We start from the raw sequence: 14,041 nt of genomic DNA on the forward strand, positions 1-14,041 counted from the left end.
TGGCTTGCATGGAAAAACCTTTGTCGTCCTAAAGATAAGAGGAGGAATGGGTTTTCGATGCCTTAAAGGTTTCAACCAAGCATTATTGGCCAAGCAAATGTGGAAGCTTCAACAACCCATGTCTCTGGCTGGCCAAGTTTTTGAAGGAAAATATTTCCCAAACTGTGAGATTTTAGAAGCATCTTTGAGACAACACCCCTCGTATATCTAGAGAAGTCTGATTTGGGGAAGGAATTTGCTAATGAAGGGTCTAAGAAGACGAATTGGTTCGAGGACTAATACGAAGGTGTTTGAGACTCCATGGCTCCCGCGACCTTCACATCTTAGGTCAATTACTCCGCCGGTTGGGGATTCAAAATATATGGTTGTTGGGGCATTGATTGATGATGGGGGGAGTTGGAATTTGCCGCTTCTGCGGAGCATCTTTTGGGAGGAGGGCGTGGAGTGCATATGTTCTATCCCGATTTGTAGCTCTTCCAGGCCGAATTCATGGATTTGGCACTATAAAAAAGAATGGAACTTTTTCTATTAAACGTGCTTACAGAGTTTATGAATTGTAATACGGAGTCATCTTCGGCAAAATGGTGGAGAATGTTGTCGGGTTTGCACATTCCTCGGGAAAAAAAATTGTGGAAGATGTTCCTCAACATCCTTCCGTCAAATCATAATCTTAACAGAAGAAAGATTTCATCCAACCCCTAGTGTGTTTTGTGTGGAAAGGACAGAGAGACAAATGAACATACCTTCTTGTGGTGCCACGTTCACGATTGTTCTGGCGTTCTGTAGTGTCGAGGCTTGAGGAGATTTTGACTCCTCCAATTTCTTGTCAAGAGGTGTATTTGAAGCCGATGAAGAGCCCTTCCAACACAGGATATTGAGCTGTTTGTCGTTGGGTGTTGGATCCTCTGGTCCGATAGAAATAGAGCTGTGAAAAATGTCTCCTCCTCTGGTTGCGTTCCGCACTGAATGGGTCGGTTGGAGAATATGTGCGGGAAGCCCAGCGGTCATATAGGAGTGTTAGTTGGGGGGTCTGATTGACCCAGCCTGAAGATGGCGGGCCTGAGGGTGAAGGGAGAAAGGTGTTGATGTGGAGGCTGCCAGAACCTGCTGTTTTAAAAGTAAATGGGATGTGGAGACTGCCAGAGTGGATTTGGGAGGAATTTTGAGGGACTCCGAGAGGGAAGAATGGTGGTTGCTTTTTCAAAAGATCTATATGGTGATCTTGATGTGATGTCGGCTGAGGCTCTTGCTCTGCTCCATTGTGAGTCAGATTGCTGATTGATAGGTGTAATTCAAATTGTTGGGTGGAATCGGACTCTCAATCTTTTGTACGGGCTATTCAGTCAAATAACTTACTTGAGTCCATTAATGGAGTCATCTTGGAAGAAATTCAAGATTACCTCATCAGTTCTAGCCTCAACAGAGTTTGATTCGTTCCTCGCTCAACTAAGTGGAAAGAAGTGGTTTGTAGCCCATTGGGCTCTCTTTTTTTTTTCATGTTATTTTATTCTAAAAAAATCAATTCTCTATAGCACACAAACAGAATACAACAAAATTATTTAGAAGAAAAAAAAGTTTTAAATTGCCATTATGGCATTTAGTAATGAGTCTAATGACAATGCTTTACAACTTCTAGTACTTCAAATTGTAGTATGAATCATATCGATTCCTTTGGACATCCAACTAGTATTTGTGCGAGTAGAAGAGAAAAATAGAGGAAACAATCCCCACACCCCAGAAAAGAGATGAAAAAGAAACCTGTGATCATTGTGGAAGACAGCTTGTGCAAATATTTTGACAGTTAATTCTCAAACTTGAGATATGTGGTTTTCCATAAGGTTAGCCCAACTAATGACAGAACAGAATAGCAGAACTCCTCTGAATGAGACTTCATGAATCTAACTTTCATTGGTTCAATTTCAATGATGCAAAAGATGTAGCAAGATCCATTGCCTCCTTTATTTGAGATGCATCAATTCCCTGAAAGCAGAAAGCATTTCAGAAGATGAATATGTTACAAAAGTTCATAAGATTGAAATGAAGCATTAGTCTTCTTATTCCAAGACCATTGGAGTCTAAGTTCCACCAAAAAGAATCCCTGAACTAATCATACAACCACCAAAAAGTGTAAAGTGATAAAATCCCTGGCCGATCTCATTCATGATGCAAATTGTTCAGATATTATAAACTAGTCTTGAGCACAATAAATTAATCTCACCATCAGAATAGATTAACAAGTCACTACTGTCTCTTAGATACGGACGACTGAAAAAAAAATGGTAAAAGTCCCTACAAAGAGAAGCACGTAAATTAAAGTTACCTGGCCTGTAGCGAGACCACCTTTCCCCTTCCCGCATCTTCCTTTTAAAGGCTGCAAGGCTGTTGTCAACCATTCTGATACCTCTAATTGCTTCCCTTGGTTCCCTTTCGTGGGAACCCCGGCACAAACCACAACCTTCTTTGTGGTTTCATCGGTGCTGAAAACCATTGCGGATATGCCCTGTTGATCACAAATATAAAATGAAATCCTCACATTCTAAGGAGAAGATGTTTTACTATTGATGCATCCTCTAATGTGTTTCTCCAATTGACTATTTTTCTTCGAGGACCGATGGTAAGAGTGGATGAAAAACCATCACCCCAAGGGAAAGTATATCTATTATTATTGAAACACGGTGGGGATACACATTTTTTTGGACATTCTTACTCAATACATCCCCCCCCCCCCAATAATAATAGATTAAATAGGTATTTTCATGCGTGGAAGTAATATATAAGGGTTTTTGAAAATAAGTCAAACAGAGGTCTTCTGTGAGGAAGTCCTCCGAAGTATTATGGCTCAAATACCAGATAAAGCACTTCAAAACAACTTCTAAAATGTAGGTCCAATCATCAAAATGGTTTTTACTAGCTCTAAGCATAAGAAATTACCTTTTGCTCCATAACTTTAACAACTGCTTCACGAACAGCGGCTGCATCCAAACCAACATCGACATGGGATATACAGAAGGCCCTACCATTTGAAGAAGCCATTTCAGCTGTTTCAACGGCAATTTTGACGGCCTTCTGCATATTTTCTTCAGCCAGCTTCTTTTGAGCCTTCCTCACTTCGTTCTGTATGAAACAGCAATTTTCAGGTAATAAATACACCAGTTAAGTGGGTAATCAAAGCACAGTGGTCTGCAAGTAGTACCTGGAGCAAGACAATCTTTGCCCTAATTTGTGCTTTTCTGGCAGCAGGAATTGGTGCTGAATCGACACGGTTTTTGAATGAAGCAACCACCTGCATGATAGAACATAAAAGTAAGCAAGAATTAACTTAATTGAGCTGTTGAAACGTGGCATAAATCAGCAAGATAATTTTTATTCTATTACACCAATTGATATTTAAACTGGATCAGACTTAATACTTCCAATTCAGTGATGCACCCCCCAGAGAGAGACAGAGAGAACAATAAACCATCTGAAATCCAGTGATTTCAACTATTTTTATTCTTTTAAACAGTCGCATTATTTAGACTAACTTAGTGAAAAAATTACTACTACTTTTTTGGCCGTTCTTCCTTTCTACGGCTCATTCTAGACAAGGTTCTCTTTTTCATTATTGAGTAGATTCTCTCTTCTTTTGAGGATAATTCAGTATTCTTCCAACTTTAGTCTAATACATCTTTTTGTTATTTGTTAAGAGTTGCGGATAAGTGGAATGGAATGCAACGGTGAAACAGTACCAACATAACAGCAAAGGCAAAACTGTTAACAATCAGCTTATCAGAGAAAGAGAGAAACCTATCAGCTACTGTCAGTATCTATATGTGTGTGTGCGTGTGAGAGAGAGAGAGAGAGACCTTTTCCAGCAAGCTACCATCTATATTAAAAGCAGCGTCAACTTCCTGCTCAAGTGATTGAGCCTGCTCGATTGCCTTAAAGGCAGAATCGGTAGTAACAGCAGTAATTCTTCGAATCCCCTTAGCAATTCCTTCTTCAGATAGAAGGGCAAATGCCTTTGCTTCCCGTGTATTTGATATATGGGTCCCTGCAATAATCCATTGGCTTTATTTAAGGCCAGCTTGGTGCAGGCTGCAAAAAGTGAAGGCCATGACAAGAACACACTAACCTCCACATAGCTCTGAAGAAATGGATAACCAGTTCTCATTATCTGGATCAGCCAGGAGTTCCTCGACATTTTTCCCAATGGCAACAACTCTAACTGGATCAGGATAGACCTGCATCATAAACAGGGAAGATATTGGAGATCGTGCTTCTCATAAATAACATAAAAGTTTTCAGACATAAAGAAAGACAGCACATCTTACTTCTCCAAATACAGCCCTTAACCCATTAATACGCTTTGCTTCAGCAAGGGTTACCTCCTTAGCATTTACGTCCAATTCATCTTCTATTTGTTTGTTCACAATTGATTCTATTTTTCTCAAATCATCAGGATCTACTGGCTTGCCTATAATTCAGGAGCAGTTAAGCAATCAAAATTTCAAATACACAATTGAAAGTGACCAAAACATCCTCCCATAAGAAAAACAAAACTTAACTAATACGAAAAATAATGAAGCAGCTTTTGATTTAGTGACAATAATCTCTGGACGTGGTTTTGGAGGATAAGGGTTATAGTCCAAGGTGGAGGAAATGGACAAGAAATTGTATTAACCCTACCATTTTTCCTTTCTTTCTCCTAAATGGGCAATGACAAACTACAAGAGGACTATGGATAGATGTCTACTAGCACGGCCACAATTGGAAATTGGATTCAATACACAATTACGGAGGCAACAAATCATTCGTCTCTTGATTGTCTACACTTTCTAAGAAAATTTATGGTCTTGGAAAATTCCCTGGCAGGGTAAGAGGTTTCCTGGAAACCTCTTTGGGTGGAGGTTGCCTCTCCCTCCCTCTCTCCCTCTCTATGATTCATGTTCATTAACATGTTCATTAATATGTTTCCTGGAAACCTCTTTGGGTGGGGGTTGCCTCTCCCTCCCCTCTCTCCCTCTCTATGATTCATGTTCATTAATATGTTGTTCTTTTATAAAAGAAACTGAATAATAAATAAAATAATTCACTCTGTAATGGCAGACAGAGTAAACAACAACTGAAAATAAATCGAACCATGAGAAAAATCAAATCGCAGTTTTTCAGGAAGAACGATAGACCCCTTCTGGTCAACATGGTTTCCAAGAATTTCCTGTACAATTATTATTCAAATAAGCTTTTTAAAACAAAAGAAATATCAGTTCTAGTAATAATTAGTTACATTTAGGTCAAAATTCAAACATACCCTAAGAGCAAAATTCAACATATGTGTACAAGTATGGTTAGGAGCAATGAGCTTACGCCGCTCATAGTCAACCTGCATGCATCAATAGACTCGTGAAGAATGGCAAAAGAAATTTAGATAAGTAATTATTTCATTAACCAAACAAAGAATGGATCCCAAAACCACTGAATGCCAAAAGGATTTTCAATTAAACATACATGACAGCATATTTTCAGTTTACCTTACAAACAACTTTGTCACCCAGAGAAATTCTGCCGCTCCCACCATTAAATGAACCAATATGAACAATGAAACCTCCAAATATTTGAACATTACATACTTCAAATGAGCCAAAGGAACCTTCAATTATTCCAGTATCAAAAATCTAATGCCAAAAACAACATCATAAATGAGATAAACATTAATGATAGGAGATAACAAAGGAAAAGATGTAGCAAGCACATTATAGAATAATTTTCAAATCCTAATTCAATTAAATCCTCTCATTGCATTGTTTCTTCCAAATAAACTTCATAAGATCACCCAAACTAGGAAGAATGTGATTTCTAACCAATGGGAAAATCCCTGAGCTGGAAGTTCAAATAAAAATGTAAAATAATTAAAGTACTAGACAAAAGGCAAAACAGACCAGTAAATTAAAAACAGTATGTTGCTCAAACAATTTAAAGTTACTCTTCAGTAGTAAATTCAAAGGCTACTATCCTCAACACGTACAACAAAATATCTGCCAAAAGGTCAATAGAGCCTTTCTTATCAAGCAATCATATAATAGGGTGTCCGAGATCTCAAAATACCTGACCACCTTGCTCAGCATAAAAGCTTGTAGATTCCAGAACTAAACCAACTTCATTACCAGCGTCTACACTTTCAAGAAATTCATAACCAGTGTAGATAGCTTTCACCACACTTTCATGGTCCTGGAATAAAAAGATAGGCGGGTTGAACAATACACAGAGCAGTTAACAACCAAAATTGTGCATATTTCTGGAATCTATATGCCTGTGTTACGCGTAGGTGTACTACATGTCAGTAGGAAACTAAACTTTCATTAACAAAAGGTAGAATAAAAACATCTGTGAGAAGCACACTAAAACGATCCCGAAGTACCCAAAAAGGCAACAAGGTAGCAGAAAACACGAGAAAAAGAAATGGCCCAGTTCCCAAAGTCACAAGTAAGTGATCTAATTGTAAGTAATCAAAACTAATAGGATATCCTGGCACAACGTAGACAAAAATGTCTGTACGGAAGGCATTAAATTGTATCCACATTCCAAATCCACCTCTGAGCACATCTTTTTTTTTTTTTTTGGATAGGAAACAGATGTACACCTCTGAGCACATCTATCAGAAAAAATTCTTGATTTGGTTGAGCTAAATGTTCCACAAAATAGACCAAAAACTACTCTATCTAAGAAATTACCTCTATCAGAGAATCAGAGTTCAAATCATCTCTTCAACCAAACCTATACAATCAAAATTAGGTGCAAGACTAATCCAAAAGTCCAGGGAAAAAAAGCATCAAATAATGGCAAAGAACAATGCTACCAAGCATAATGCTGGTCCTCAACCTCAGACAAAGACACACAATTACTGAGGGTGAACTCTACGAGAAAGAGGCATCTGCATTCCAGATACTGGTAATGGTTTTGTTCCTCCCTTAGGCAACCGGGAAAGCAAAAATTATTACTAAAGGATGAGATGCGGACAGAAAATAAAAGAGAAGAAAGATCATGCAGTTTAGGTTCATTCTAGAATTAGAACTAAAAGTGGGAGACCTCGAACAAAAAAATTGAAGGCCACCAAAGGACTTTTTATGAAATTGCAAGGACTCCATTGAGTGCCATTAACCACCGAATTGAACTAGATGGAACATAGGCATGCTTGCTGACAAAAATAGATTCACAAACCTTAAACCAAATAAATTTGAATTTGTCATCAGTTGAAGCAACTGCCTTCTTGTGCAATGCTGCTGTAGCATCAGCATCCATGGCAATTGTACCACCTGCTTGCTGGAAGAGGAATAAAACAAAATATAAAACTATCGAAATGTTTTCTCCAGTCAATTAAATTATCCATTGTTATTCATAGACTTTTGCATTGTTTTATATATGAAAGCATCCACAATTTTTCCACGTGTAGGTTCAGGTTCACATAAGGTAGAACAACAGACTGTAAAACACAACAATAGGATGTTAATGTACTCTAGCAAAAAGAACTCACCTTATTTTGAGCACTTCTTGATCTTTCCCTCGCCTCATCCATAGCATTGTTGAAACCCTGAGTATCAACTAGCAGACCCCTCTCTTCCGCCATCAACTATCCCATGAAAATGTTATTAGTAACNAGAGAAGATACCTGAGTCAAATCTAATGGAAATCCATACGTATCCCACAAGATAAAAGCATCCTACATGGTAAAGAACAAATAAGATAAAAATAACCACATATTGACATTTCTTGAACACATAGTTTCTTTATCTACCAATTGTAAGAATCTCAAACTTTAATCAAGTATTAAGGTCTCTCCAGCATAACAGAAATAAACACCCCTCAAGCAGACCGCTATTTTTCCTTTTCCATTTTTTTTCATAGCAAGGAAGAGGCAGGGTGATGCATTTTCAGAAAACCTCATGCATTACTTTTGTGGAAAGAAAACATATCCAAATACAAGTGGAGAAATGAATGTGAACCTAGAGATGAAAGAAACCATGCTGAAAATAGATGTCAGTGCTACGACTCCAATTTCATTCTAGCTTTAAAACACATCTCATAATAGTGTCCCCTCCACACCCCCACCACTTCAACACCAACATAAAGTTATTATTATTTAACCAAAAAAAGAAACCTCCCTTTCAACAGTTTATGCAAAATTTGTTTCAAACTTTTCAAACGAGTATGTTAGAGCTATAAAATTGTGATCCCAAATTGTAATGCTTGAGCCTTAACAAAGACACTTCAAGACAATGATCATACACCTTTTGATATAAAAATCTTAAGTAGATTCTTTACTAATTGAAAAACTCCTACACATAAATTATAAAACAGAAAACGGCCAAAGAGACAATTTACATAAAGACCAATAATAAAAATACTGACCTGCCCACTCAATATCTTCCCTTGTACATCCTGAGCGGCCTTCTTAAACTTCTCAATTCCCTGACATAAAATAAGTGATCTAATTATGTTTTGCTAACAAGACATGTAATATTTAATAAGCCTTCACAAAGAAATAACAAATCAAAATAGTAAGATGCACCCAAGTCAGTATCCCTATGGCATACAACTTTATCAAAGCCAGAAGAGTTTTTGTAATTTTTGTCCAACCATTTGCTGAAGAAAATTTCAAGTTCATTCTCCATGAAGAGATTTGACCCACTCCCCATGCCAAGTCTTAAGAGAGATACCAAGAGATTTTATTTTTTAGCTTTTTAGCTTGCCAAAAAGATCAAACCTATGACCTTAACCCCTCAGGAAAGAAGTACCTTTAGTAAAGTTTTCCCAAAACTTGCTTCCTCCTCTGCAATTATCTCCCTAATTCTCACTTCATGTTGTTTTAGCTCTGGGAAGACATCACCCATCACTTTCACCACAGTACTCACAAGTCTGATAACCATAGTCATCGACAGAAAACAACCATATTAGCAAATATTAAAACATACAATTTATAGTTATGATGATACTGAAAAGAAGTAACAAGGGAAGAGTAGTGTGAAAATCAGTCAAACTTTTCATGTTAAAATTTAGAAGTGGCAAACAAGTAAATAGAGAAGTCCTCCTACCCGTTAAAAAATCCTTCTTGAGCTTTTAAAACTTCGCTTCCATATCGAACTGCACGACGAAGAATACGTCTCAAAACATACTCGCGCCCCTCGTTACCTATCAAGGATTTTTTGAAGAGCATGAAAAACTAACTTTTGAAGCTTCAAATATGCAAAGAGTAAAGGTGGATGGCAAATCCAAACACAATAATATATGGACATAAAAAGTCCAAAGATCGATGGTTAACAATGATAAGAGAATCCACATAATGTTAACAATTAATTGTCAACCAATAAGCATAATTTACTTGCTATTGCTAAGAAACTATCCCCATCCTTTCCATGATATTGAAGATAAAATATCGAAATCCACTCTCATTAAACGGATTGCAGATATAAATTCTTGTGGAAGTTCCGAGAGAGAGAGAGAGAGACAGGGGACAGGACATAACCGTTAACTATAAGTGCCAGGACTCAAAATGCTTTTGAATCAGTCATCTCATGTTTTCAATGGTACTCACCTGGACAAGACCCATCAGCAATAGCAAATGAAAGAGTTCTTATATGATCAGCAACAACCCTGTAAGCCATGTCCATGTTGTCCACATCATCTGGCCCAACTTTTCCACTATACGGCCGAGCTCCAGTTGCCTGCACTACAAATAGATATCTTATTAAAAAACTGAAAACACTGTAAGAAAATTTTATTTTTTGACTGAATATAGTGATGAAGATGGTTACTTTGATGTGGCATCTGGGACACATCTTTTGTGGCTAAATGCTACTATAGTGTTTGAGAAGTTGGAAAGGAATTGGAAATTTTTCATAGAAAACAAAAGATAAGGTAATTGTGATTTGGGATTCAACTATTCTTTTAAGTTCAACAATATGGGAGTAAGAACTTGAATTTCTGGCCTCTTGATCAAGGATGCATGTTTATGTTAGTTGAGTTATGCTTATGTGGGCATGAGATTTAACTATTCTTGTGGTCTCCCTTTGAAGTGCAATATCAAACCACTCTTGTAAGTATTTCTTTTATTCCGTAGTTCCCAATAGGATAATCTTATAACTTTGCTAGCTTAAGATTTTTCCCTTTGCTCGTTTTCATTTGTTCAGTGAATTGGTTCATAAAGAGAGTATGAAAATGTTTCCTGTTTTATCAATGCAATCTAGAGATATCCCCTCCAGGGGTGAAGGCTAGGGAAGCTGTTGGACCACAGTAGAACAGCTTGCTTTCTACTCTCACAGAAGATCATCCTTTCAAAATAGAAGAGATAACCTTAAGACTTGAATTCATCAGGGCTTCTTTTTTGGTATATGTGGTCAGAAAGGAACAACTGAATCTTCAACAGTGGGGACAAGTCATTTTCTTTTTCATTTTTGGGAAGTACTTTTATGTTTGTAGCTCTCCATTGCCGTAATTGTAAATTGCACATACCCTTCGGGTTGTATAGTCTTCTCTTATTTCTACTTGGAAGACCCTTTAGTAATACCCTTGGCTTGGGACTTACCTTTTCTCTCCCTCCTTCACAATTCTACATGAGGGCAGAAACCCTATACTAAATTATATCCTATGCAAAGTACAAAATAAGAAGTATATTTGATGAGAAAAATCCTGATCTTGCCTTTTGGATTGCATCAAAGATGGGCATGAACACATCGGTATCATAATTACTCAGCTTGTTCTGAAGCACCGAAGTCAGTCTTTCAAATCCCATACCAGTATCAACATGCTTGGCAGGGAGAGATTTCAGGGAGCCATCATTTTCCCTGTTGAACTGTAGCAATGACAAATTGAATCATTAATAACCAACGAAGTTGTTCTTATAACCAAATAATAATAGTGATAACTAAGGTGAACAACCTAAACCCATCAAAAGAGACAAAAGAACCATCTACTGCGTTGATATTCATACATTAGTTACTTGACAAGAATGAGGGGCCAAAAAATTTAAGTCAAAGCAAACTTTATCCTGTTATCCACACTTGTTACTTTGAAAAATGTGGGTTATATTCAAGAAGATGAAGGATGTAATGTAACTGGAATACTAGTAGTTGCATCTTTAATTCTTAGAACTCAAGGACACTGTAGTACAACCTATAGAACAGATCTAGTTCAACTTCTTTAGGAGTAACACTACCATGCTTACCTTTCCATTGAGTTTTCTCCCCTTTCTATTCATGAAAACCTAACTAATACTGCAATATCAACCAAGAACCTCTTGGGCCTTCAGGCTTTCACCTCAGACGGACCAAATGCCAAAAGTCAGATATGTTACAATACAGGTAGAGCTACTTAAATGCCTGTTATAAACATTTTACAGTTCAACCACAATAGAACCTACATCTGGGAAGCTACAAGAAAAATAGTAAAGATACTCTCTCATTGTTGCAAAATATATATATAAGATATTAGTTGACGAGTGAAACAGAGAAGAGGAGGGGGGTGGGGGAACAAGATGGCTACCTGAATAAAAACAAGGTTCCATATCTCAATGCATGTAGGGTCATCATTATTAACCAATCGTGCAGCATCACGACCACCAAGCCTGTCGTAATGTATTTCAGTGCATGGTCCACAAGGACCAGTATCACCCATCTCCCAGAAGTTGTCCTACTCAAAATTCAAAGAATAAAATTAGACAAAATTTCCACAAGCTAACATGAACTGAAAACACACAAAAAAGATAAACACAATTGTTCACAATTTTTTGTTTTCTTCGATAATTGAAGCTTCTGCAGCATAAAGAAATGAGAGGTTTAACATATTTTTTATCCTAGCATGAAATTTCAAATAGATAACAAGACATTTGTAGTTGTAGCTTGCAAGAGCAAAAAGCAGAGAGAAGTTGTTACGTAATCTTACTTTGCAGCCAAAAGGTAAGACACGTTCTGCAGGTAAAAACTTCAGCCATATGTCTCTAGCCTCAGTATCAGGTGCAAGACCAGCTTTCTCATCACCACCGAAGTAGGTGGCATAAATTCGATCTGTGGGAAGCTTATAAACCTGTAGGTACACAATACGCGACTATTGTGAGAAAAAACAATCAACTGATATAAACTCCGTCATACCATAATCAAATAGTAATGCAATTTCATCAATCCTTGTTTTGGCGATGATCTGGGAGCTCTTTATAATTTCACAGTACATAAGATTTAATTGAAAACCTGATGTTTCTTATCTATATTCTTAAGTTTTATTACAAGCATCCCCTATCCCAAAAACATTTGTTACAAATGAAAAGACTAATGGACTGCATTATACGATATAGATAAAATGATTTTCACATTGCAGTAGCGCGTGGATAAGTAGAAGAGTTGTTCGCAAGCTCAAAAGTAGCAAAACAGGAAGACTGATGTACTGCATCAAACTATATCCTGTTTGTAAGAAGGCGATACAACATTACACTTGCACAGTTTGAGACACAAATTCATTTCTGGGGGTAAAAGTCAACTAACCTGTGTAAGAAGTTCCCAGGCCCATGTGATGGCTTCCTTCTTAAAGTAATCCCCGAATGACCAATTGCCAAGCATCTCAAAGAAAGTATGGTGATAAGTGTCTTTTCCAACATCATCAAGATCATTGTGTTTCCCACCAGCACGAATACATTTCTGAGTATTACAAGCTCGGGTAAGTTTACTCAAAGACGTGTTAGGATCAGCAGTGCCCAAGAAAATGGGCTTGTACTGATTCATACCTGCAACAGAAACCCATCGTCTCAAGCACAACAATCAAGTTCATGTATACATTCAATTACAAATCTTCGTAAAATCCATCAAAACCCACTAAATTGCACAACCGCATAAACTATTCTTCCACTCTCTCAATCCAGAACCACGCAATACGCAAGTAAGATAAAGAAAACAAGGAAGAAAGACAAACCCGCGTTAGCAAAGAGAAGGGTCGGGTCGTTTACGGGCACAACGGGGCTAGACTTCCAGTAAACATGATTCTTCTCCTCAAAGAATCGAAAAAAGGTGTCCCTTACGCGGTCGGCCGGCCATTCCACTCCTTGAGAACCGGCCCCTGGCATTGGTGACAGAGATGACGGCGGAAATGGAGGAATCGATGGCTCGGATGATGCAGATGATAAAGAACAGCAACCCGACAGTGGGAAATTGAAGAAGAGTTGAACCCCAATTGAACGATGAGCGGTGAGAGAGCGAATGGATAGCGGCGGCGGGGAAAGGAGAGAAGGGGAAGTAACAGTAGAGCTAAGAAATGTAGCGATCAATTGTTCCCCCTTGACCCTGGAAAATCCTCTCATTCAATTGGGTTTTAAACGTCATAGCTTTGATTCCCGTTATATATGCCCCTTGCCCTACACGACATTTTGATTTTATCTCTCCCCAATTCTTGATTCGGTTTGCTTCCCAAGCTTTTTTTGAAAAAAAAAATCGATTGTGTTCTGACTTGAACGTTTTGGATAGAAATAACAAAATTTAGTCCTCTTAGTCATCATATTTCAAATGTGTAATAATTTATGACTATTAAGCAAAAAATCTATATTATTCTATTTTATGTATTTAAATTAGTACTTCTACACAAAAAGTCTTCAAATGAGGTTCATATTACGTTAATGTCTCAAACATTCTATTTTTTACACACACAAAAAAAAAAAAAAAAACTATTTACCTTGGATTTTACACAAATGTAATAGGTTATTTACAAATAAACTCTTCCACTGTCACACATATTTATATACTTTAACATTGGCTATTGAATCCCAACGAAGGTTTATTTTGAATTGATACCACATACGAGGGTTTTTCTTCTCTTATTCGGAGATCATTCTTCTTCGTTCTTCTTCATTCGACTGTCAATGTTCAACCAGTAGGCCAACGAAGAATTGACGACCAACGTTTTCATCTTTTACTGAGACTATCGACAAACCAACGGAGCTTTATTTTGAACCTCCACTATCGACAAACGCAAAAGCGGCGACCTACTACAATCAACGGCCAAATCAGGGAGACAAAGCAATCGGCTTCAA

General features: G+C 37.5%; 1 protein-coding gene across 1 annotated transcript; it reads right to left on the reverse strand.

Annotated features, from left to right (window-relative positions):
* Window positions 1–1,575: 1,575 nt before the first annotated feature.
* LOC120090318 (alanine--tRNA ligase) lies at window positions 1,576–13,377 on the reverse strand. Its single transcript, XM_039047894.1, has 23 exons — window positions 12,931–13,377; window positions 12,507–12,745; window positions 11,914–12,054; window positions 11,515–11,661; window positions 10,673–10,825; window positions 9,569–9,698; window positions 9,069–9,165; window positions 8,772–8,892; window positions 8,386–8,445; window positions 7,646–7,696; window positions 7,511–7,606; window positions 7,198–7,299; window positions 6,085–6,207; window positions 5,511–5,654; window positions 5,291–5,362; window positions 5,122–5,197; window positions 4,314–4,456; window positions 4,115–4,223; window positions 3,846–4,033; window positions 3,194–3,283; window positions 2,932–3,114; window positions 2,321–2,500; window positions 1,576–1,980 (listed from the first exon to the last, which is right to left on the reverse strand). The coding sequence occupies exons 1-23, from the start codon at window positions 13,313–13,315 to the stop codon at window positions 1,906–1,908; spliced, it is 3,105 nt and encodes a 1,034-aa protein (XP_038903822.1). The 5' UTR covers window positions 13,316–13,377; the 3' UTR covers window positions 1,576–1,905.
* Window positions 13,378–14,041: the final 664 nt, after the last annotated feature.

The sequence above is a fragment of the Benincasa hispida genome, chromosome 11 (assembly GCF_009727055.1).
Source record: "Benincasa hispida cultivar B227 chromosome 11, ASM972705v1, whole genome shotgun sequence".
Lineage (NCBI taxonomy): Eukaryota > Viridiplantae > Streptophyta > Magnoliopsida > Cucurbitales > Cucurbitaceae > Benincasa > Benincasa hispida.

What these genes read in the sequence shown, in the direction of transcription:
- LOC120090318 (XM_039047894.1), bottom strand. Translation starts at nt 13,315, where the DNA reads ATGAGAGGATTTTCCAGGGTCAAGGGGGAACAATTGATCGCTACATTT. An exon ending in TCTTACCTTTTGGCTGCAAA is followed by an intron (nt 11,662 to 11,913) that starts GTAAGATTACGT and finishes AATTTTGAGTAG; the next exon opens with GACAACTTCTGGGAGATGGG. An exon ending in TCAAATTTATTTGGTTTAAG is followed by an intron (nt 6,208 to 7,197) that starts GTTTGTGAATCT and finishes TTTTTATTCCAG; the next exon opens with GACCATGAAAGTGTGGTGAA.